General features: G+C 33.5%; 2 protein-coding genes across 9 annotated transcripts in view; one reads left to right on the plus strand and one right to left on the minus strand.

Moving 5' to 3' along the window:
• Nucleotides 1-21494, plus strand: part of LOC6638247 — a 31371-nt gene extending 9877 nt beyond the window's left edge. Inside the window, exons 2-15 of one of the 8 annotated variants that reach the window (XM_047009507.1) lie at nucleotides 1319-3175; nucleotides 6927-7104; nucleotides 8681-8919; nucleotides 8992-9155; nucleotides 10603-10739; nucleotides 10805-10942; nucleotides 12472-12567; nucleotides 17864-18013; nucleotides 19649-19725; nucleotides 19788-20099; nucleotides 20379-20473; nucleotides 20536-20624; nucleotides 20683-20999; nucleotides 21073-21494. In XM_047009507.1, coding sequence (XP_046865463.1) covers nucleotides 1319-3175; nucleotides 6927-7104; nucleotides 8681-8919; nucleotides 8992-9155; nucleotides 10603-10739; nucleotides 10805-10942; nucleotides 12472-12567; nucleotides 17864-18013; nucleotides 19649-19725; nucleotides 19788-20099; nucleotides 20379-20473; nucleotides 20536-20624; nucleotides 20683-20999; nucleotides 21073-21211 — 3988 coding nt within the window. In that variant the 3' untranslated portion in view covers nucleotides 21212-21494. Of the gene's footprint in view, nucleotides 1-1318; nucleotides 3176-6926; nucleotides 7105-8680; nucleotides 8920-8991; nucleotides 9156-10602; nucleotides 10740-10789; nucleotides 10943-12471; nucleotides 12568-17863; nucleotides 18014-19648; nucleotides 19726-19787; nucleotides 20100-20378; nucleotides 20474-20535; nucleotides 20625-20682; nucleotides 21000-21072 lie in introns of all 8 variants that reach the window. The other 7 variants (XM_047009506.1, XM_023176002.2, XM_023176007.2 and 4 more) reach the window with 7 other exon arrangements.
• Nucleotides 21495-22748: 1254 nt separating this feature from the next.
• On the minus strand, nucleotides 22749-26010 carry LOC6638246. Its single transcript, XM_002061289.4, has 4 exons — nucleotides 25719-26010; nucleotides 24509-25662; nucleotides 24084-24450; nucleotides 22749-22968 (listed from the first exon to the last, which is right to left on the minus strand). The coding sequence occupies exons 1-4, from the start codon at nucleotides 25908-25910 to the stop codon at nucleotides 22852-22854; spliced, it is 1830 nt and encodes a 609-aa protein (XP_002061325.3). The 5' UTR covers nucleotides 25911-26010; the 3' UTR covers nucleotides 22749-22851.
• Between the last annotated feature and the right edge of the window lie 22 nt (nucleotides 26011-26032).

Genomic DNA, 26032 nt, shown 5'->3' on the forward strand with positions numbered 1-26032 from the left:
TGATCTCCAAAAATGTTGTGTCAACAAGTTAAAAACCTAAAATTCATTTCAATAAAATATTAATTTATCCATTTTTGTTTTGATTATTTGGTTATTAACGTAATTCTTATAAAATCTAATATGTCAGATAAACCTTCTCTATAGAACTGCGATTAAAGTTCTTTAAGATATCTCTTTCCTTATCTTTTACTTTTAATTTGTGTTAAATAGTTAATTAAACCATAATTAACAGACAGATTAACACATTTCTTAAACCTCTATTACTTAAGTGCTAATAGATTAATTAATTCGTATTTGAGTATTAACAAATGTTCTGTCTGCTAGTTGGATAATTCCTTGATTCTTAAGCTTGACAGTTGATTAACAGTCATGCTTAATGATTAACATTCAGATAAATGATAATAAATTCTGTTAACTAAGTCCAAACAAAACATCTGCTGCTTGATAATTTGACACCAAACCAAGCAGAGAAAAAGATGGACCATAAATTTAGCTATCAACAAATTGCTACCCATAATTCTGTTATCACTTCCAGTGTAAGGGATTCCCTCCCCCCACTCCTGATACACCCACCCGCTGAATACCCTATCAATATGTATATATTTTTTCTGTTTGAACGGACGCATCGTCTGACGCAGTTTTATCTTATCGCTGGCTTTTAGGGAAATTTGATTTAGAGTACTTCCGTTGTTGCCCCGCCACGCCCACTGTATTCCATTCCATATATTTTATCTCTTGGGATAACCCCTAGCTTGCCTCCAACCCTCGCCACGAGTTCATCCGCCCCCTCCCTCCCTCCCTTGGCGACCTTTGCTATCTGCCGCTGCCGCTGCCTTTGCTGCTTCTCTTCCTATCAGTGTTTGCCATGCGTGTTTGCTCTCTATACATTAATTTAGTTCAATTTTTCGCGCGATCAAAAGCATCCATTGTATATATTTATAAATGTGTAGATGATGAACTCAGCCTTTCCCCTTCCCCCCTCCCCCCCTTTCGGGGCCGCCTCTGCACTCTAACCACCCAGTAGAGCCACTGACAATGTTGCACAATCAATATTTATAATTAACAAGTTCTTTTGTTTATTTCATTTATACGATATATGTGTACAAAAACAAAAATAAAAACAAGAAAATGTCTATGTGTTTGGTTTTGTTTGTTCGTTTTGGTCTCTTTCTTGTGTCTTTTTCCACACCGTTTCCTTGCTCACTATAGCGTAGCCTCTCCAACATAGATAAATTTATGCGCCAAGCCCGATACCCGGACCAGTATGTCTCGTTAAACCGTTCTCATTTAATGTCTCTATGTTCTTCTTCCCGTCCAGCGCTAGCCGAGACAACTTGTGCCCCGACGACCATCATCAGCGACAGCATTCGCATTCGCATCAGCATTTGGTGCGCCAGTCTCTGATCAGCCTCAGTTACGCACAGGCGTCGCCGGCCACGCCGGCACCCCCAGCAGCAGTTCCTGCACCTGCCCTCCATTCGCATTCGTCGACCACATCGACCAGTCCCAGTCCCCAGGCGGCGGACCAACAGAGCTGCAGCAGCAGCAGTGTCGGTGTTGCAGCCCGCATCCAGGCAGCCGCCCGCCAGTCCATCTCCTGCAGCTGTGAGTCATTGAAGAGCAAGGTCAAGGTTTTGGGGCGACGCGGCGATAGCGATAGTGTCTCGCTGCTAAGAGGAACAGGTTCCGGTTCGGGAGGCGGCGGCAGTGGCAGTGGCGTCGGCATCGGCATCGGCATCGGCGTCGGTGATGAGGATCATCAGCGTCAACGCAGCACAAGCAGTCGTCTGTCCAGTGGCATATCCAAGCAAAATTCCAGCGATAGCCGCCACAGTCCGAGCAGCCATTCGGCCCTTTACGATGCATGTCATGAATATACCCGCAGTTTAAGTGCAGCCCCAGCAGCAGAAGGAGCGGCAGCAGCTGGTGACTCTGATTCCGCCTTGCTATTGAAAAGTCATTTCAGTGAACAACAATTGGCCGAGCGTACCAATTTAAATCTTAACTTGAGCAGCGAATACGATAACGATAAACAGCAATTGGTCAATGAGACATACATCTTCAAGTGCATAGCGAATAGTCCATCGTTCTTGCGCACCAATAAGATCAAGGAACAGTCGAAGAAACTACGCAATCTATCGCTAAAGACACGTACGGCCAAAAAGAAGGGTCACCAGATCATATCAAAATCAAACGCCGTGTCGGATAATTCATTGAATCCGGGTGATAAATATCTCAATTTGTATCTGGTGGAGAAGAAGCATTCGTTGCAGTCTAGCAGTACACCAAATCCTCAAATTGGTTCGGTATCTGCTCCAGCCAGTTCCTCATCATCATCGACAGGGAGACAACAACAGCAGCAACAGCAACAGCAGCAACAACAATTGCCAGCCCTATCCGCCGTTGCGGCACGCCAGCAACAGTTGCTCTTGAACGGCTCACTGAAAAGCAAAACGAAAACCTTTCCCTCATACAGAGCTTCGGTGAGGAGCGAAAGTGACGGCGGCAAGGATTATAGGGCCGCCACCATTCCAACAACGGGCAAAAGTCCACCTCCGCCGGTGCCGCAATCGCTGGCGGCCAAAATTTCTGGCAGCGGCAAACACGCCGGCAATAAACTCAGTGTCAGTAGTAACTCGTGCAATAAGCTTCATGCACAGGGTCATTATTCAGCCGCAGCAGCCTCGTCACCCAAGAGTTCCGTATCCAGCAACGGTCATCTCAATAAATACTGCCTGACCGATCTGACGCGACGCAAGGCCGAATTCAATCGACAATTGAGCGCCCCTACAGACTATACCCATCACTCGTCTAGCAACGGTTCACAGCAGGAGGGCTCCGAGGCGGCCAATGAGGCAGTTGGCGAATCAACCATCACAGTAGCTAGTGCAGGAGTATTAGGACATCATACAAGCCACCACACGGGAAGCCATCCCTATCATCAACAGCAACAGCAACAACTTCCTCACCATCAACAACATCACCAGCATCATCATCATCATCATCATCTTCAGCATCAGACATCGGCCACAGCACCGGCTACCCTAAAACTACACAATCTTGGCGGTGGTGTGCAGCATTCGTATCCGTATCCAACGCGTCCCACGTCCACATCGTGCACGAATAGCTTCAATAGACGTCACATACGCAGGCACAAGAGCAAGCTCGGCGAGAGGTAAGTACCCTTCTAATACTCTTTTCGCCTCAACCTGTACCTTCAGTTACAAGTTTAAGCCCAAATACACAGACAAATTAAGCATGCAAAGCGGCAAAGTACCAGCCAAAAACAAAAAACATCGCCGTCTCCGTTTTCGTTGACGTTGTCGAGTCTTACCGGTTTTTCTTTATTTCATTTTGGGAGCAGACGATTGGAGCTTATCGGCCAGCATTTGCATAATGACATCCAATGTCCAACAGAAACCCCAGAGATCGAGAGACGCAAAACTCTCAGTGAACTTTCAAGTGTGTGCGCGAACAAAACTAGAGTTCTGAGAATACCGGTGAATGATCGATCGATCGATCAAGCGAGCGAACAAGTGTCTAGGTGATGGCCTAAAACTAAATCAATGACGTTTGCAATGAACTCGCAATGATCGTAAATAAGGCTTTAATTAATTAGTGCTCTTGATTGCAATCCCTGGAGCTCGATATGCAGTTAATGATCAATCGATCCAGTGTCTAGGTGATGGTCTAAAACTTAGTCAAAGACGTTTGCAATGTAGGTTCAATAAGCTTAAATTAGTTAAGGTGCTCAATGATCAATAGATCGAGTACTTAGCTAAGACTAAGTCAAAGTTGTAAAAGCATCTTTATCCTTATGATTTTGAGAAGTGAATGTGGATGATTTCAATCCTTATAAAACGATATATATTGATTGAGATTGAGTGTCTAGATTGTCGACTAAAACTTAGTCGAGAAAGTTAGTAATAAAGGTTCAATCCCTAAACTTCTAAGTGCAGTGAAAGATTAATTAATCGAGAGTCTAAGTCTTATATCAAAGTCAAAGGCAATTGAGTGTCTAGGCGATGGCCTAAAAACTTGGTCAAAGTTTTAGTCATCGTAAAAAACGCTTTAATTAGTTAGTACGTTGGATTCCAATCCCAAGAGCAAGCCATCGAGCGTCTAGTTAATGGCTTAAAACTTAGTTCAACACTTTTTCCATGATTATTCAATAAGTGTTAATTAAAACTCTTCATTTTAAGCCCTTTCTATCGGAATGCAGTGAAAGATCAAGCGATCAATTGCCCAAGTGTCGGGCTAAAACTAAATGAAAGGTTATAAAAAGTCTTCAATTTAGTTAGTGATCTTGAGCAGAGACATAATCTAGAGGAGTAAACAGTTGCAAAACTCTAAAGATTGAATTCGCTCAAGATTACTAACTAAATTGAAGACTTTTTAAATTGTTGATTTAGTTATAGGCCTTTAACCATAGTAAAAGTCACCCAAAATAGACTTCAATTAGTTGTTGATCACTTTTAATTTCGGCTTAGTGATCTTTAATGACTAAAAATCATAGTCATGATTTTTATGGATGTTAATTATTTGTATATTTCCGTTTTAACTTAGTTGCATTGCCATAATTGATAGTCACAAATAAACGAACGTTTTGACAAGTGATCATCGCTTAGAAAAGTTAATTACTTGGAGCTAAATGTGTAATTAATCAGATTTTTAAAGCCTGATCAACTTTATTATCAGCAGCAATCAGTGCAATCTTAGTCATACCTTAATCGATTTTGTAAAGTCTAGACTGTCAAACTAAACGGGTTTGCATTACTTTTTTTGACACTAAAATAGTAAGAAACTTGTCAATGATGCGGAAAACTTTTTTGCTCCATTATCATAATGAATTGTTGTTTGCACAAAAGTAAACAACTGTCGTCGTCTATCTCCCAATAGAATTTTAATTTATTGCCACTGATCTAGACCTCAGACCGAAAACCGAGACCGAGACCGAGACCTAGACTCTGGGCTCTGTTCGATAATAGAACTTCCTCGACTGGTTTTCCAAAAAAAAATTTGCATATTTTTTATTTTTTTTATGAGAGAGAGAGGTGTTTGTTTTGCTACTTTTCTTGAGGGGTTTCTCTCTAGATTTGATAGTTTTTTTTCGCTTTTTTTTTTTTGTATTTTCGAAGAATGGCAGTAAATTACAGACGCGGCTATAATTTGTTCGTCGTCGCGAAATCAATTAAAAAGCAACACAAAAAAAAAAAAATATATATAAAAACATTCTTTATTTATTTATTGTGCAACAGCAGCAAGTTGAGGTTCAGAACAGGTTATCAGCAGCAACTGGAAGCAGCATCCGCAGCAAAAAAAAAAAGTAAAAAGAAAACTACAACAAATCACACAGAGAAAAATACTACACAAAAAAAAAAAAAAGAAAGAAAGAAAAGAAAAGAAAAAAAAAGTCGCCTTCGCTCATAGAGTAAAAGTAAATTTGTTGGTGTCAATTGAGAAATTATTTAATTAGGCAATTGATGTGTATAGACCCAATCTATCCCCCCTCCATCCACCACCCCATTGGACATAGCCAATTTCAGTTCCAGTTTCAATTCCTAATTGATATTCGAGGTAAACCAAATGAAAGCGACAACCAACATAACTACAAAATATATATCAACTTCTATAGATACATACATACATACATACATATGTAATAGTAGATGATATAGTGCCTCAAAAAGTTCTTCCCCCTTTTTGCTCAATCTCTCTCTTTTCCACTCTCTCTCTCTCTCTGTGTGTGAGTATATTTGTATCTGCATCTGGAGGACGCACGAATCCCAGTCCGAAAAATATCTGAGACTTCGGCTAAACATATTCGTGAAATTTTGTTTTTGTGTTTATAAATTTTTTTTTGTTTTTTTCGGAGTATCTCAATGTCTATGCCGGCTACAATGGTTCAGTATGTGAGCGGCATCCGCTAGTCGCATAAAGTTAGCGCTTGTAATAACTTGAAAAAAAAAACAGCTATATATACAAATATATAAAACGTGGATATATATACCTACAAGATATCACAATACCCATAAAAAAAAATACATGGGAATAGTGCGGACTGGTGTCAAATCAGCAAAAAAAAAAAAAAATAATAATATATAAAAACATCTGCACGTTTCACATTTCAAATAATAAACCACAATTGCTGAAATAATAATAATAATAATACTTGTAATACGATATTGAATTATCAACTCGAGCTATTTGTGGTTGATTCCAGTGATCTAAGTTCCATTTGATGCAGTGCAATGTGTGGATGTGATGTGATGTGATATTTAAGGAATGAATATAATAACTAATAAATTCATTAGTGCCAAGATTAAATTAAATCAGCTTCATTAGGTTTAATTAAAACGTAACTTATCAAAAAATACAAAAAATACACTAATAATAATAATAAAAAACCAACCAACAATTGAGTGTGAACTGGAACAAAAAAAAGAAAAAAAAAAATAAAGAAAAACTGTGCACGCGTCTCTCTAACAATAGAATCCATCATAGTGAATACCACGCGATTTTTTGCTCCATTTCCGTAACATAGGCTCAGTGTATACACAGTCAAGGAGAACGTGGAGGAGCAGCAGGTGTTGGACGAGGAGGAGGTGGAGGAGGAAAAGACCTTGACAATCATTGAGCTTTTTCAGCAAGGTGAGGGACGTCAACGTCAACGACGACGACGGCGGCGGCGATTGTATGGCTAATGCTTGTATTGTAGTGCGTGAGCCCATAATTAAAAAAATACAAAAAAAAAAACGAAGAAAAAAACATAAAAATAAAATCCCCGACACATAGTTACTTTCACTATTTATTTATTTTACAACTATCTGACCTTATGGCATAATTTTTTGTGTGCTTGTTTGTTTGTTTGCCATATAACCGGAAACCACTTACAACAATATTTTTGTTGTTTTTTTTATTCACAGATTACTTAGCGGCGATAGTGAAGAATCTGTACGTTGCTCATATTGCTCCGTATTGAATGTGAATGAGAACGATTTACGTATATCCTTTGAGAACACCTGCACCGATTCGCTGGTCACCGCTTTTGATGATGAGGCACTGTTAATATGCGACCAAGGAACCGAAATGGCAAGAACAAAGGTTTTATTTGTACTAAAAAGCACAGGACTGAGTAGTGTACCACCACCCCCCCTACAAGCCCACACCAATAACCAATCCCAAACCAAATCGAAACTAGAATGACCTTGACCATAACCATGACCTAGGCCTAACTAACACTCAAAAGAGCTTTTAAGTCGTGATGGTTCTTAAGTACAATATCACGATATACATATATACCAAGTGCCAAAATGTATTTGCAAATGGTTTATTGCAGGGCCATATGCTTAGCAATTTAACCACGTGGTGTAAGGGCATAATGAGTTGACTGTAACATATATGGGGAAGACAATTCCATTAACCAATAATCAGATATACATATATATTCTAAGATGAATTTATAGATCTCCAAGATTTAGCCAGAAAATTTCTTGTACACATAAGATAAGAAGCCTTGAAATATTAATAATTTTCATTATGACTTTTTGGTCACTTAGGCTTAGAGGATATAAATATACATACATATGTTATAAAAATATGCCATATTATATATGGCGATATAAACTTCAAATAGCCAGCCGAAACTTTTTGATATTTTTTCGTTGTTGATCTCAAATGATGAATATATCAGGATAGAGGAGAAAATACAATTAGTCTTAGGAATAATTCTATTAATGATTATTAATGATTCTATAATTAACTAAGTTATCAGTCCACACATTTAGGTTTTGGTAATTTAATGTGTTCTTTTTAATTCTATTTTTAATTCTGAATGTGATTTCGGTTAATGGTTATCACCTTATCACCTTTTGTAGGACTGTAAAATATATTTTTAGGGTACTAGAGAATATATAAATTTTACCAATATATAGCTTGAATAAATATTAAAATTACAAAATAAATATTAAAATTACAAGTCAAATTTCTTTAGTAGACAAAACTTAGGAATGGACTGTAAAATTGTAAACAATGTCTATTTAAAATTTCTCGCTAATTTACAAAACAGACAAAAATAATAGATTGAGGTATGCACCTCATTCGAAGATTTAAAATCGAATCCCTCATAATTCTAATAAACATATTCAAATAAAGTATATAATTTACACAAGCCTATGGACTAAGGAGTATCTAAATATAAATTGTAATGAACAAAATAGGTCCCTTTTAGACAAAATAAGCCGTCGACATCGTAGGTTTATCAGTTTAACAAAAGTTCACACTTCAAGCCTCAATCTACTAAGATCACTCTCAGAATATTATAATTAGTCAGATATGTGAGATATTCCTAGGACGGACTTAGAATCTCGTAGTCAGAATCAATACCAAACATACATAGCTTCAAAACTAATTCAAATATAAATTGTAAAAGGTTACAATTCTCTCCTCTCCCTTTTGCCATCATTAAATGAGTTTGGACTGCTATTTCTGTATTAAGAACTAATTTCCTTTTGCCATCATTAAATAAGTTTGGACTGCTATTTCTGTATTAAGAACTAATTTAACTTAGAAACCAAAACTTAAAAAAATAATCCTCTGCATTTTAAGTGTATCCACCATTTATTATGATGACTTTTGTAATTATGTTATGAAACTATTGATCATTCTATTTTTGATTTAGGTACACTTTGATGACGTGTCGTTGTACGGCACTCCGAAAGAGGAGCCCATGCCCAATATACCTATCGTGTCCGAGAAGGTCTCTGCTAATTTCCTAAAAAGTCAATTGCAATCATGGTTCCAGCCGACAGACAATCGTCTGGCCATGAAATTATTTGGCAGCCGCAAGGCATTGGTCAAAGAGCGCATACGTCAGAAAACTTCCGGGCATTGGGTAATACACCCTTGCAGTTCATTCAGGTATTTATCATATACACAAATACACATACTATATAATTGGATTCGATGATTTTGTAAATTTGTATATTTCAGGTTTTACTGGGACCTTTGCATGCTTTTATTATTAGTAGCAAATCTTATTATCCTGCCAGTCGCAATATCATTCTTCAACGATGATCTAAGCACACGATGGATTGCCTTCAACTGCCTAAGTGATACTATTTTTTTAATAGATATTGTAGTCAATTTTAGAACAGGTAATTTTTTAATCTATGTATTATAATTAATTATCTACGAATTATTTTAACTAATTAATTCAAATTAAGAAGCTAAGTATTGAAATAGAAACAATAGCAAATCAATTTTCATTTATCATCACACCAAGTAGTCAAATTTGTTGACTAAGCGTTATGACTATATGACTAAAAGAGACGAAGAGACCTTCAGTTTTAAGTGATTCTCTATAAATTATATAGTCGTCTAAACAAAAATGAATTAAAAAGGTTAAAAAAACTAATTACATTTATGACCCTAACAAGGAACTAAGGGGGTTTTTTAAACAAGGAATTAGGGTTAAATTGGAAGATATTTAAAATGATTTAACAAAATAACTAGTTTCTAGAAGTTGTTTAAATGCTATAAGGACTTCGGTTTCTTATAGAATTGTTCATTAATTCTTTGCCAAATTACTTTTCTTTGCTCATATAATCTTTAATGAAAACTTTAAGTAGACAAATTCAAATATTTCTCAATATTCATGGCGATAAATAGTTAAACTAACCCATTTAAGACAAAGGTTCTATTTGGAGATAGAAATATTGTTTATATTGTCGCCAAAAAACTTGTTTATACCCTTTTTAATACCCTTAATACCCCTCACAAGTCCATCTGATTTTAGTCGGATGCTTATAACGTAAAGAAGGATACGTTTCCTACTCCATATCCTATATAAACGTTGGCTAAGCCAAAGATGTCTTCATCTCGTTTTGTTTTTATAATTGCCAAACAAATTGATTCTAAGACCAGAGACCTTTGTCTGTACTTCATAAAGTTCTTACAAATTTAATGATATCAATTATAATTTATATTTTCAAAGATCTTTATATAAACTTATCAATGAAGATTGTTTTTTAGTAACCAAATATTCCAAAGTAGCTTCTATAACCTTGATTTTTATGACTTTTTATCCATTGCATACTTCAGGGGTTCAAATATCTATTTTAGAAGTAGAAATCCCAATATGTGTGAAGTACTTTGCATAACATTTCTTTTAGTCAAAAATAGGTAAGGAAAAAAATAATATTACAAAGAAATAAGCTAATCGTATTCGAATATAAGCAAATTATATAATTTAATAGAAAGCAAAGAGAGTTAAGGATATAGTTTAGGATTTTATTTAGAATATTTAGTAAGTACTTTAGTAAGTACTTTTAGTTAGTACTTTAAACACTTCAAATTCAACTCCCACATTATATGAAATCCAGCTCTTAAACAAGAAAAGTTCTTTGGGGAAACATTTATTAGTTTTAGAGGTTTGCTAGATAAATTAACTCTTTCATCCAGAATCATCACAAATTTCCGGACATTGATGGAATTTTCTTTTGCAAGGATTTTTTCCAACTAACAAAACGGTTTTGGGAGTCTATCAAAATATTTTCACCCGCACAACATAAAGATTACACATAAAATTTATAATAATTTCAGGAATTATGCAACAAGACAACGCTGAACAAGTAATATTGGATCCAAAGCTTATAGCTAAACACTATTTAAGAACTTGGTTTTTTCTCGATTTGATTTCATCGATACCGCTAGATTATATATTTTTAATTTTCAATCAAGTAAGTGAATGCGATTTATTATAAAACAGTTACGCAACATTTTGATTAAGATTATGAAATTGCAGGATTTCTCTGATTCTTTTCAAATCTTGCATGCAGGACGCGCTTTGCGTATCCTGCGCCTAGCTAAATTACTTTCATTAGTTCGCCTGCTGCGTCTATCCCGCCTGGTGCGCTATGTATCGCAATGGGAGGAGGTCTATGTAAGTACACGGTTCTTGGGACGTTTCTATTTTTTCCGTTCCCACATACTCTATATATTTTTGTTTAACAAATGAAGAAAAAAAAAACGAATTTTTAACTTTTTCTTTGCATAACATTTTCTTTCGATTGTATTTACTTGAAAGTAAATCTAAAGTCATTATTCGTTTAATTCCAAAAAAAACAACAATTTTGAATCCCCTTTTCGTTTGCCTCATTTCGACATTTCAAATACACTGAACAAAAAAATATAAAAAGAAAGGGAACTAAGTATATTTGAGAAGAGTCTATTAGGTCTTGAAAGTTTTTGTCAGTTAGTGAGTGAGGATCAGAACAGTTTAGATTTATCTCTCAAAGAAGTGCTCACTTTTCTTGAATTTTAAAAATAATAATAACTAAAGAAACAAATGGCGCGCAAAATGTTCAAACTATGTAAATTTCGTTCTAATATTTTTTATTAATTTTTCTGTGTCTTTTATTTGAATTTCATTTATGTTCAATGTCTGTAAACCTACCTAAGAAATCTACCTTAAAAACATGTAAAAGACATTTTTCGAAAAAACAAAGCAAAACCAAATTAAGGATAAATGCTGCTGCCGCTGTAACATAAGCCCAAACAAAAAAAAAAAAACAAAAAAAATCCAAAAACAAAACAAAATAAACAATCTAAAATAATGAAAAATTTTGTATATTATACAATATGTAATTCCCAATTCCTCACACACCTTTTGAAAAACCTTTTCTGAAGAATATTTGCGCGCCCAAAAACTCTCCTCCATTCGTTAAGATATGGCCAGATCCTTAACACACACACACACACTCTCTCTCTCTCTCTCTTTCTCTATATATATATCTCTCTCTCCACCTCAATATCGCCTCGCTATGCTATATACATATAAATATTATTATGTAAACGAACAACAAAAAAAAAAAAAAAAAATTTGCTGTATTCGCGTGAAAAAAGATATTTTTGTTTCTTTTCTTTCTCTATTGTTTTTCGATTGCTTAACTTTCATTTATATGTTTTGTCTATATATATATAATTTTTGGTTTCGTTTTCACTAATTAATATATAAAAAATATTTTTCGCTGATCTTATTGAAGCACTTCGATTCAAGCTCAATCAGAATTTATTGAAAAATACAATCACAAAAATTTCAAACAAAAGAAAAATACATTTTTTTTTTGGAAAAAATGTTGCCCAAAAACAAAAAAAAAAAAAAACGCTTTTTCTCCCACCACACTTACTCTTCAAACTCTCCTACTGTCTCTCTGTATCTTTATCACCGAATACCTACCCCAAACCCTTTTCAAGACAACAACCAAAGAATTTTAAACAAAAATTTTTTAATTTCGTTGTAATTTTTTTAATTTTGTAACGCTCGACTTAAGCAAAATAACATTAACAAAAAAAAAAAACAACCAACAGTTTGCTTATCAACAAAATCAAATCAGTTTAAGAAAAAAAAAAAAACAACATTTAGCAATTATCAGGGGCCTAAAATACCTGTGTATATATATATGGTTTTAGATTCTGCAGAATCTACAGAAAAAAAGTGCTGATCGCAGAGGGAGAATGCACAGAAAAGACAAAGATGGCTTGACAAAAAGCAACCTAATTCTCAAGGTAAACAAAACAAATTAAAACACAACAACAACAAAAAAATAAAATTCAAATAATTTAAAACAAAAACAAAAAGCCTTGATTGATTATTAAAAAAAAAAACATAACTCACATTTGAGGAATGGACAATACAATTTTAAAACAACAATTGAGTTTTAGTGCATAATTTCGTTCGTTCGTTCGTTCGTTCGATTGTTCGTTGATCATGTTTTGCTTGATTTTAATGTTCGTTCGTACGTTCTGTAAATTTTCTGAGATTGCCTTTTTTATACATACAACATAAGTATATATCAGTTTATATTCTTAATTTGTTGCATAAAATTGAAACAAAAACGAAATCAGCTTAGGTCTAACAAAGAAAAACACACACAAAAAATTGACAGAAGCAATTTAATTTTAATCAGGAAATGCAACAAATCGATCTTCATCGATGATAGATCCAACAATCTGCCAAAAGTCAACTAAAAATGTTATCGATTTCTTGTAGTTGATCAACAACCTCAAGAACCTCAACTTACCTTCTTACAAGTACAGTTAGTAACTGTTAAAAGAAAAGTTATCGAAATATATCGATTTTTTATTCAAGATGATTATTTTTTTTGACTTTTGTAACAACTTTAGAAAGTTCTATGAAAAACAAATCTACAGATTTTGAATATTATCTTCTGAATTCAGTAAGTTTTTAAACAATTTAAAAAACTTCTTTGACAAACCAAATCTTTATAGAATTCTTTCTAAATTTGAATTTCTTTTTGAAAGACAACTCTAAGGTAGCTTTTCTTGATTTGATCTACAAACTTCAGTCAAATTTTTTTAATAATCTTTGATAATAGTTCTTAAACTAGTAGTTTGTTTATAACGAAAACTTTATCGAAATATATCGATTTTTTATTCAAGACGATAACTTTTTAACTTTTGTAATAATTTTAGAGAGTTCTATGAAAAACAATTCTACAGTTTTTGAATATTATTCTTTGAATTCAGTAAGTTTTTAAACCACTTAAAATATCTTCTTTGAAAACCCAAATCTTTATAGAACTCTTTCATATTGAATTTCTTTTTGAAAGACAACTCTAAGGTAGCTTTCCTTGACTTGATCTACAAACTTCACTCAAATTTTTGTAATAATCTTTGATAATAGTTCTTAAACTAATAGTTTGTTCTATCGAATTCTTTAATATTTGAAGACTTAAAAGTTTAAACTTTAAAGACACATTTGTCTAATCATTACCACTTGAAGCTCCCCTTGTTTAAGGAAATCTTCCCTGATCAAAAAATTTCGTTTAGGCGGTCACAAATTTTAATCTTTTATCCCAAAGTTGGAAATTTTCAAACATAAAAAGGGAGCTATCGTACATTTATCCAACAATTCCTAAAGATCTGATGTCGTATATTCGAATTTTGATGAATATGCAACTCATCTGAGCCAATTTTCCAAAGTCATAACTCAAAAATTAGCTTATTGCCTTTGCATTTCCTGGTTTAAACTAAAGTGCATACACACTTACTGACATGAACACGTGTATACAAACATACAGACACAAACTCCGACACCCACACAACCACACACAGACACACACACACACAGAATTGTATATACTTCGGTTTGAAATAATGAAGTTTTATTTTAAATTGCTATCTTCACACAAATCTGTGCTATGTGATATATTTAGTAGGAAATGAATACAAATTTAAAGTATAATAGTTAGACATATCTTGTATATATTTATGCATAAAATAAAATTTAGGATTTATTGCGGATAGTTTGCTGTAGATTCCATGCATGATGGGCATGATTAACTAAAAAAAATACAAACAAACAAATTTTCCAACTATTTCTACAAATTTGCTCTGAGACCACAGATTAGCTGAGGTTTTCTTTTTCCATTTCTTCATTTATTTTTCAAACAATTCTATGTGTGTGTGTGTGAGTGTGTGAGCGTGTCCGTGTGTGGGTGTGAATGAATCGAACGGGAACTGTGACTTAGGTTACCATGAAAATCAAACAAGGCAATGGGTTTTTGAAGTCCATATATAGTTTAATCCAATTACTAAATTAAGTCGGTATATCATAATATCGGGGGCAGCAGCATCAACTTAAACCATGTAAAACTGCACAACAGGTTGCTGCTATTGCTGCTTTCGGAATCGTATTGAACGTACTATATTGCTTTTGCCGTAAGCTTCTGCTGCACACTGGAAAAAAAGGCTGAAAAACTAGGCGGAACAAATAAGTCAAACGAAAATTTTAATCTCCAATTGTTAAAACTATTTTAATTTCAAAAACCACAAACTTAAATTTTCCCCTTAGTTTTCCAAATTGCCTTTCACTTTTAAAGAAAAACACACTCAATCGATTGTTTGATCGATTTGTGAGCTTTTGCTTAAATTACTTAAAAAAAAAAAGAAACATCGGTCAACATCGAACACGAACACAAATACTGTACTATATATATATATATAAATCTATAACTATTTATATTATTTAGTTACTATACTTACAACAACTACAACAAAAAATAACTTTACTTGTTCTAACAAAAACAAAAAAAAAACTCAAAAGTTGAAACGTAATTTCTATAGCATACATTTTGGGGCCAACTGCCAACCAAATCGCTTATTGTGTATATTTCTCGATTTATTCGTTTTGTTTCGTTTGATTTAATTGGTTTTGTTTGTTTCATATACACACCTACCACCCACCAACCCACCCACACACACACACACACTTTCACACACCTAATCTTTGCGTTTTGATTGATATTGATGATGCTTTACTGCTTTTGTTTGGCCCCTTTCAATTTTTGTTGGCCTAAACGCGCTTTATTGCTCCTATTTCTTACTATTTACTTACTCTTTACTCTATTCTGCTCATCATTTTTAATCCTAAGGTCATTTAAAGAACTGGATATCATCTTTCTAATTACATTCTTTAAAGTTTAAGTCTATTTTTGCAGAGATTTCAGGTCATCACTAGAGAAGACTAGTCTTCAATCTTCTATCAAATATTAACTTTTGAGTTACAATGCCTTTTTATTATCATTGAATTTCTTAATTTTATTATAGGTCATGCGATTCTTCGCTTTTGTTTTTTGATTGAAGAATTTACATATTCTGTCTTATAATATTTCTATTATTCTTTGGGAATTAGACTTTCATGAAGATCTAATTCCAATTCCAATTTTTCCCAGTTATTGCATTATCAAAGGTAATAATAGAATCCAACAGATTTTAGTGGCCTAAACTTAGTCATCATTTTGGTGGCATAAACCAAGTAATTGGTAAGGAAAAATCGGCATTTTGAGTGGAAACAGATCGCTGTATATCGAATTTTCCTCAATTTCAGAGGTAAAAACAGAGTTTATGAATAAAGACTTGACCATCCAATAGGATATTATGTTTCGTGTACTCTTACAACTTTTGGATCAATTAAACGATATTTCGAAACTTTTTTTCTTAATCATAAACCAAATCTTTTCTAAGTGATGTCTTACATTGTTTAACTTCTTCATAAAGTTCCATTCGAACTCTAATTAAGTTTGGTTTTCAAACATCTAAAATTAGTATTCCCATTTAAATAGACATATTTGGAGTTATTGCCATTTTAATTCTGGCAAATTAGCAATAGAAAAGAGAATGATAAACTTAATACTAAATCAAATTAGCTACTTAATATTATAATTGAAGCTTTTAAGCAAAATTAAGAGATTAAATTTATAATTTATTAAGTCAAACTAAGTTTATTGTACTTTCGAAGAAGTCAAGCCATTCTCTATGGAATTAAGACTACACAAATTGTAGAATCTTTATTTAATATGTAGATTCGAAAAGCCATTGTAAAATCTTTTGCTTAAATTTAAAGGAAATCTGATATCCAGTTCTATATTCACGACCTGTCTCTTTTTTTTCGATTTTTATTTTAAGTGCTTCTGTTTTTATTGTTTTTTGTTGTAAACTTTTTTGTATGTTCTTCATGGGTTTTGTTTATGCGGTTTTTGGTTCATATTCTTCTTTTTTTTTTTGGTTTTTGTTTTTGTACAAAAGATTTCAGCAAAGAGAAAAAATAAAGTTTTGAGAAATGTAAAATGGGTCAATTTCTTTGTAAGTCTGAGTATATTATTTTGAGGCACGCGTTGCAAGAGCTTTAAAACTTCTTCCTCCAATTTTGGTTTTCTTGGTTTTATTTTTGTGAGCCCGTTGGCCAATTTTTGGGAAACCCAAACACACACACACACACCAACACATACAAAACAGAGAAAACTGATTTCTTGAATGCAACCAATTCTCTCTCTTTCTCTCTCTCTTGTTCTCGCTCTATCTCTCTATTGCTCTCACTCTGTTTTTTTTATTGCTCCGTTTAAGTTGATTTCTTTTTGTTATGTTTGATTTTTGTTTGTACGTTCGTTTGTTTGTTTGTTCGAATTGTACAGAAAATATAAAAAAACAACAACAACAACAATTTAGCACTAATAATGAGAGAAAGAACAAACAAATGCTTTTATTGTAAAATAATTTGAACGTTTGAACGGCTTTAGTGTCCATATACAATAACAACAACAACAGAACAAACAAAGTAAAGATGAGCACTTGTAATATATTATATATATATATATCAAATTCTAGCTATATCAGCTGATATTTTGCACAACAAAGAAATACAACAACAACATCAACTGTAGAAAATGGTTTGAATTTTCAATTACGATTTTGAATTTGATTGCTCAGGTTTAACACTAATGTAATGCCTAAACATTAGATTAACTTTCCTTTTTTCTTTCTACCTTATTCTGCCCTTTTTTTTACTTCTGTTTTTTTATTTGGATTGTTAGTTCAATGCGATACAACAAAAAAAATTAATAAATTGTTTACAAAATTTATTCCAATATTTTTTCTTTTTTAGTTTGTCTTTTACTATTTCTAATAATAATTGATGGCTGTGGTCTTTTAGTTGCTTTCATTGGCATTGCAAAAATTTGACAAAAAAAAAAAACCAAAAACTAATTAATTATTTATAATTTAATGTTTATTTTAATTAATGGTAGTCAACACACACACAAAAAAAAAAAAGAAATGGCGTTAAAAAAGAGTTCCCACCATGAGTTTGTTGTTATTTCTGTTGGGTTTTTAATTCTTGGAAACAACATTTTGGTCACACACACGCAGACAAACACACACAAAGACACAATAAACATACACACACACTAAAGACTCTACACACACATACACAACCACTAATACACGGTGCTGGGATTTTTATTGTTTATACAATTTGATTTGATTGATAATTCTGGCATTACAGTTCCTCAATATGGCCTCGGTTTTCATGAGGATCTTCAATTTAATTTGCATGATGCTCTTGATTGGACATTGGAGCGGTTGTCTACAGTTCTTAGTGCCAATGTTACAGGGTTTTCCATCGAATTCTTGGGTATCCATCAATGAATTACAGGTAGGTTTATCCAACAGTTTCCCCCAAATGGAGAACAATTATGTATTAAGTGCGATCGTTTTTAGGCTTATTTTTGAATCAAAAGTGAAGATGTTTTAAAGTAGACAAGTGTAAATAATTCAAGTTTAAGTTTATATTCTATGGATAAACTTAAAGACCAATGCTCTTTTGGCATACCTACATATACTTAATCGGATTTTAAACTACTTACAAGTGCCTTTAAAATTTCATTGACTCTTGTGAAATTTTGTATGTAAAAAAAAAAAAATTAAATGCCAATTATTTGTGCTTTTCAAAATATAAAATTTAAAGACAAGTTTTTAAGACTGTTTCTTTAGGAAATAGAAAATTCAAATTGAAAAATTTTAGTAAATACAAAATTTAAATTATAAAATGTCATGACAAATTTATATTTTATTAAAAAAATATTAGTTATTTTTATGTTAGGAATGTTTGCATAATCTTTTTCAATTTTTGAAAGCTAGCTTTAACAGAAATTATCTTAACGAGTCCATTTTAACCTCTCTCTGGTTGATAAAAGAAATGATTATTGTTATACTTGCTCAGAAATGACTCTTCCAAAGACTCAAAATCTAATTCATATATAGAACAATAAAAATATATAACACTAAGGACGAAAGAGATTATAATTTTGATTAAAAAAGGAGTCGAAATTGATTAAGAGAAGGCGGGTTATACTTATAAAACTCATCAAGAGGCTTCTTGGGTCAGAAAGTGAGCTCATTTATGGCCATTTTAATCAGAAGGAGCCTTTAAAAAATATTCACATATGTTAATAAATTTTATAAAATGAAACATACAATGTAATATTCTTAGCTTGTACACACTGCGTATGCGTAATATGTAGTTGAGAAGTCTTTTGCCAGAAAACGAAGAAAAGATAAAGAAAATGTAAGCAGATATACAATTATAATCTATAATAATTTGAGTAATTATTACTAGATTTAATTTCTAAATAAATAAATAAATCTATAAGAATATTTCAGGGATTAATTTGAAGTTTACATAAAGGACACGAAATCAAATCTGAATGTCTTAGTTTTAAATAACTATGACAACCATGGGGAAACTTTGCCCCTGTTTGCTTTGAGAATTGTTTTTAAACTCACAGAATGTTTCAAGACTTTTTAAAAAGCGAATTCTTCGCATTATATATATCTGGGATCTCCTTCCTAAGTTCCCTAATTGTTTCCCTCTACGTTAGCCTTTTTTATTATAGTGTCTTTGCAATTGGTTTTTATTTTAAACTTTTTAAGGAAGAGATTAAAGCCAAATAACAAAAATTTGGAAAAATAAAAGCCAAGCTTAAATGATTTTAAAATGATAAACGATGTAAAATTGCATAATTTTCGAAAGATTTAGATAATTGTTTAAAAATAAAAAACTAAAACAGAGAATTTAAATTTTTTTAAGGACAATAAGCAAATTTAGTTTTTATGATATTTTCAAAATGAAAAAGTTATGGCCGACAGAAATATTAGCCAAAAACTTTAACGATCTGTTAGAAGAAACATCTTCTTTATATAGAATCAATATTAAGCATGCAAAACGAACGCACAACTAATAAAATTTAATATCTTTTAATTGTTAATAAATGAATTTTCTCTGAAATAGGAATCCTATTGGCTAGAGCAATATTCCTGGGCATTATTCAAGGCCATGTCGCATATGCTGTGCATAGGTTACGGCAGGTAAGTAAAATGATGACCTCTAAACGAATTTCATTCATTAAATTTACGTTTCTTTTTTTTAGATTTCCTCCACAATCCTTAACAGACATGTGGCTAACTATGCTATCCATGATATCGGGTGCCACATGTTATGCATTGTTCCTTGGTCATGCGACCAATCTCATACAGAGCTTGGACTCCAGTCGTCGGCAATACCGTGAGAAGGTCAAACAGGTGGAAGAGTATATGGCCTATCGTAAATTGCCGCGTGATATGCGTCAGCGGATTACGGAATATTTCGAACATCGGTACCAGGGTAAATTCTTCGATGAAGAATTAATACTTGGCGAGTTGAGCGAGAAATTGCGCGAGGATGTCATCAACTATAATTGCAGGTGGGCGATTTTGAACTCGATCATAATTAAATGCCAACATGTTATATATGTATATATATATCATCTGTTTAATCTGTTGTTTTGTAATATCGTAACTAATTTATATATTTATTGGGATTGTTGACATACATACATATATTTATATGGTCCAACTTCATGTGGTATACCTAAAAAAATAAACTGCACAATCCTTAATTATTAGCACCATTTTTATATATATGTATTTAAAAATATCTATATAATAATATTTAATTAATAATTATATATATTCATTGACAGATCCCTCGTGGCTTCAGTGCCTTTTTTTGCTAATGCCGATTCGAATTTTGTTTCCGATGTAGTTACCAAACTGAAATACGAAGTTTTCCAACCAGGTAAATGTTGAAACTTTGTTAACTTAAATAGTATTTTAAACATTTTTTTATTTGTTTATTAGGTGATATTATCATAAAAGAGGGCACGATCGGTACCAAAATGTACTTCATACAGGAGGGCGTTGTGGACATTGTCATGGCCAATGGCGAGGTGAGTCTCGAATTGATTCCTTTAAGCAAATTTACTTTGAAATTTCTCTTTCCTTCAGGTGGCCACCTCGCTATCGGATGGCTCTTACTTTGGTGAGATCTGTCTGCTGACCAATGCGCGTCGTGTGGCCAGCGTGCGAGCCGAAACCTATTGCAATCTATTCTCATTGAGCGTGGATCATTTCAATTGTGTATTGGATCAATATCCATTAATGCGCAAGACCATGGAGACTGTGGCCGCCGAGCGGTTAAACAAGATTGGCAAAAATCCAAATATAATGCAACAAAAGGATGAACAATTAAGCAATCCAGAATCGAATACAATTACGGCCGTGGTCAATGCATTGGCCGCTGAGGCCGATGACTGCAAAGATGAGTAAGTTATCATGCATTAAATTATCTTTAAAAATTTCATATTTTTATCTTGGCTTTAATTTCATTTCGTGTTGTAGTGACATGGATCTCAAGGAGAATTTACTGCATGGGTCAGAGTCGAGCATTGCTGAGCCGGTGCAAACGATACGCGAAGGTCTGCCAAGGCCAAAAAGCGGGGAGTTTCGTGCTCTTTTCGAGGGCAATACTCCATGACACTGAGGACACAGTTGGCCAGACAGCAATGGACAAAGGTCAAGCATTTGAGTGGAGCTTGACCAGCACTACCAACACAGACACACACACACACATACACACACACACACACTACTCAAATACACACACACAAATACATAACACATGCGTATATAATAATTTAGTGAAAAAAACCCCCCCAAGAATCAATTTATGGTAGACACTCTATATATGCAATTGCGATTTAGTAGAAAAAACCAATTAAAAATGAAATGAAAAATTAAAAAAAAAAACCCCAATTATAAAAAACAAAAAATTACACGAAAAGGAAAAACGACAAAAAAAAAATACAAGAAATGTCCTCAATAATTATTCATAATTTCAGCTCCGCTAACTGTGATGAACTTTAATATAAGAATCGAAAAAAAACACAAAAAAAAAATGGAAAACAAGAAAAAAAAAATACAAAAAAAGAAAGAAAAAAAACAAGAACACAGACAAAGCCATAGGAAAAAAAAAACAGCCGTTACAACAGACAAACAAACAAACAAACAGACAGACAAACAAACAAAGCACTCATACAAGCAACAGACAGACAGACATCTATATAAACATAAGTTTTATGCCCAAAAAAAAACAAAAATATTGTAACGATAACGAAGTGAATAGACTTTTCAATTGCTACATGTAGAGGTGTTAGTCCTATGGACCTACTACAACAACAACATCCAGAAACAGATACACCCACCCAACACACACACAAACGCATTCACACACCCACACATATGTACATAAAGACATATGTATGTATAGCTATTATGTACTCGAAAGCAACAAAAACAACCAACAACAAGAATTATGTATTATTGCGATTATATAGCATATTTAAATATCGCCTGGCATACTGTGGCAACAACAACAACAACAAACAACCAAGAAACATTAACAACAACAACATGACAACAACAACAAATATTTAAGCAAATTTAACAAATTGAGCATTAGTAGTTGGAACTATTAGTTTCTCACACTCTACACTAACTTTCACTCACTGACAAAAATAAAAAAAAAATATTTAAAAAAACGAACAAAAAAAGTAGTAGAAAAACCTCAGACAACATGCATATATATACACCTAAACACACACACACACAAAAATATACACTACATACATACAAGCATATATACAACAACAACAACAAAACTTATATAGATAATGTTGTCTTTTATAGGGAATTGTTCTTACAAAAAAAAACAACAAACAAAACTAAAAAAAAAAAACTAAAACAACAAAAATAATGATTATTATTCTATAATTTCCTTTTATCTTTCTGTTGCCAGCTATTTATTTCTCTTTTTGTTTCTGTTTTCGTTAGGACACAAAAGAACAACTTTTTGTGAAAAAAAAACATTTATTTAAACTTAGTATTTTATTACACGTAAACTACAAAAAAAAAGAAGAAAACAAAAGAAAATAAAAATGAAAAAGCAGAAGGACAGCGTTTGCCTTAAAAATAAAAAAGTAAACAAAATACAAATTGTTTTATTCCAAGAGAACGAAGAAAATTGTTAAACTAAACACCTGAAATTCAATATTTTCTAATTATTGTCAAAGAACTTACAAAAAACTATTTCTCTAAATCATTAAATCATTGTATACTTTAAGGCGAGTAACAGCGACGGGCCCAGCCACTCTCAATCATTCTTATATTGATATTTTTTGTTCGTTTCTCCTGTTTTTTTGCAGGGTCAAGCAACACCAAGTATACAGAATCCTCCTGTGGGTAATTAGAAAAAATTATATATAAGTACTTTGGATTTTTAAAGATTTATAAAGTAGATTAATAGAAGTCGGACAAGTGCGAAGCAAAGTATAATATTTCAAAAATTTCTCACTTAGACTATTTTTAAAAGATGTTTTCTATAATTCTACTGAGATATTTCTCAATTACGTCGGCTTGTCGATTGCTGATTTCTATATTTCTCACTTAGACTACTTTAATAAGGTGTTATAGTGATTCGATCCGACGAATTGTCAAATATGATCTCAATTAGGCTATTTCATTTCATTCCAATAGCTTTCTAATTGAGGCCGTGATGTGAGTGCATTCAGAGGAACATGGCTATATCGATCAAACTTCTCAAGCTGATCCAGAACATATATAGTTTATGGGATGAGAAACGTTTTCTTCTCTACATTACAAACTTCTGTTCAATTTTATAATTCCCTTTACAAGGGTTGGCTCTAATGATAGATCTTAAATTATAGGAAAACAGGCAAAATATAATTTTTTCACCTCATGGAAATTATTTTCCGTATACAATTGTGGTAATTTACCAAAATATTTTAGCTACAAAAATTACATATTCGGTATTTTGGTGAAAAAGTACACAAATTTGAAAGTTATTATTAATATTATTAAGCTTATATCAATAAGTGCAATTTGAAACTTTCTGAATTTTTTGCATTTGTTCTCACAATTCTATTTTGCTAAATATAATCTAGATATTTTAATGCTCGCCACAATCAGTTGTAGATTTTTTAAATGAAAAAAAACTCTTTGAGTCTTGGTTTTGGTTTTTTTTAGTTTTGGCGAGGAAAACCCTATTCATATTCGAAATCTGCGTCGCCAAATTACCCTATAAAGAACATGAGATCCTTGTCGAAAAATGGCGTTTTACCAGGATAATGTTATCTTTGATTTTTATAATCTTCGATATGAGACATTATAAATCCTGACAGAAGAAAGCACCTAATTGTCACTTAAACTTCCTAGCGAGCTCTGCTAATTTTGAATAAGATCCTAGTGATCTTAAGAAAATAATTTACTAAAACTTTCGAGTTTGTCCACTAAAATTTACTTTAAAACTTGGGGCAATGTTGCACACTCACCTCAATGTGCTCAACTTTGGCATAGAGGACGCGACTGTTAACCTGATCGAAGAATGTTTTTACAGCTTCTGCTGACCAGGATAAGCCCTTCCAGGGTTTCACATAGGCCAGACGTCCACTCAAACATTGTGATGGCAATATGGCAAAATCTAGATGCAGATAATGAACTTCTTCTGGACTCACACACACAGTGTGACCCGTATCAATGAGTTTAACTTCAATGGTATTCTCTAAATTGCCAGGTTTGTAGTTAACAACACAAGCACGCTCCCAGACACCTGTCGAGCGGACAGCACACAGATGACCCGTGGTGATTAGGAAAAGTGGCATCACAAATTCCGTAGAGTTAAGAGCATTGTAGGCTCTCCTGCAAGATTCAAAAGGAATTATATTAAATAAGACAATTCTATTTACATGGAACTTACTGCATGTTATTAAACATGGCCAAGTAATCATCGTAGATGCTATCATGAATCCAAAACTGAAAGCTATGGGGATTATTAATCTCCAATAGTTGCACTTGAATGCGTTCTCCTGGTTTAACCGATGTGAATAAATTGGTTTTAGGAATAATGTAATCAGAGCGCACAGCGGATCTGGGATATGACAGATTTATAACACGATCATCTACTGCATAAGATGGGATGGCATCCTCATCATCGATGCCCTCATCCGTTGACTCATAGTCCGAAAGCAACAAATCTGGAGGCGGTGCATTTGCAGCATCTTCTTTTATTTGAGTTTCTGGCTGCTCCTCCCAACTAGAATCTTTTTTCAGCTTATATTTATTTAAAAGCCAATCATGTATCTTCTCCTGGACTTCATCGCATGAATCTTTATTTATTTGATCGTTATTAGGTAGCCAACTTTCGTTATGATTCTCGCTTGAATCTTCGTTCAATTCAGCTTTATTAGGAAGCCAATTGTGATCATGTTCTTTATTGCCTGAATTTTCATTCTGGTGATCCTCCTTAGAAAGCCAATTATCATTTTGAAATTCAGCTACGTCTTCTTCGCTTGAATTTCCATTTAAATTCTCGTTATTAGTAATCCACCTGGCCATTTCTTCGATCTCATCTGATGTTTTATCTTTCTCGATAGTCAGTTCTTTCAGGGATTGGTTTATTGCCTCAATTGAGTTGGATCTAATTATGGGCTTCTCAACCTGGTAGTTGTTGTTGATGGCCACTGTTTTTTGTATAATGGGTTCAGGGAATTGTTTCTTAGCCACGTAAGGATTGAGGTTGGGATTAGGTTTGGATATTGGTTTATCCACCCGATTATTACGATATTCCTGAGGCCTGGAACGGTGATAGGCCACATCGTGATATTGCGAGACATTCTGATTGGGGCACGCTTGGGATGAGTATCTATTGGCAGTAGGTGGCGGTAGTCTGGGTTTTGCATTTACAAACACCAGATTGGACCGTTGAGATGGGTAGAAATATGTTGGTTTACCTCTACCGTTCCTCTTTGGCTTTTTGCTTGGTTTTTTTTGACATTGCACAAATTGCTGAATGTGAGCAGTTTGCGCTTTAGAAACAGCCAGCACCCGGGCCATTGGTCCATAGCCCATAACCTGAAGATGGAAAGTGGCGTTATTTTACAGTTCGTTTGGGTGCATGTGAGACTTACAACTACAGTATCGCTTATACTTCGCAAAAAACTCTCTAGATCACGAAATCCAAGCTTGCTATAGGGCACTCCGTTGCCTTCCTCTTTTACATAGTCCCGATGCAAACTCTCGATGGTCACAACTTCTGGTGTGGAAACTACCAGAGAGTGGATGATCCTCTTAACAAAACTTAAGAGGCCGTGGCTGTCCATTGTGCCTAATTTTACAATTTCTATTTCACCTTCGTTTTCGGACTGGGTTGAAAATGGCGGTAAAACATTTTTTACCGGTTTTGCTCCGGAATGTCGATTTTCGATAGGTTTGCTCCGAAATG

The sequence above is a fragment of the Drosophila willistoni genome, assembly GCF_018902025.1.
Source record: "Drosophila willistoni isolate 14030-0811.24 chromosome 2L unlocalized genomic scaffold, UCI_dwil_1.1 Seg139, whole genome shotgun sequence".
Lineage (NCBI taxonomy): Eukaryota > Metazoa > Arthropoda > Insecta > Diptera > Drosophilidae > Drosophila > Drosophila willistoni.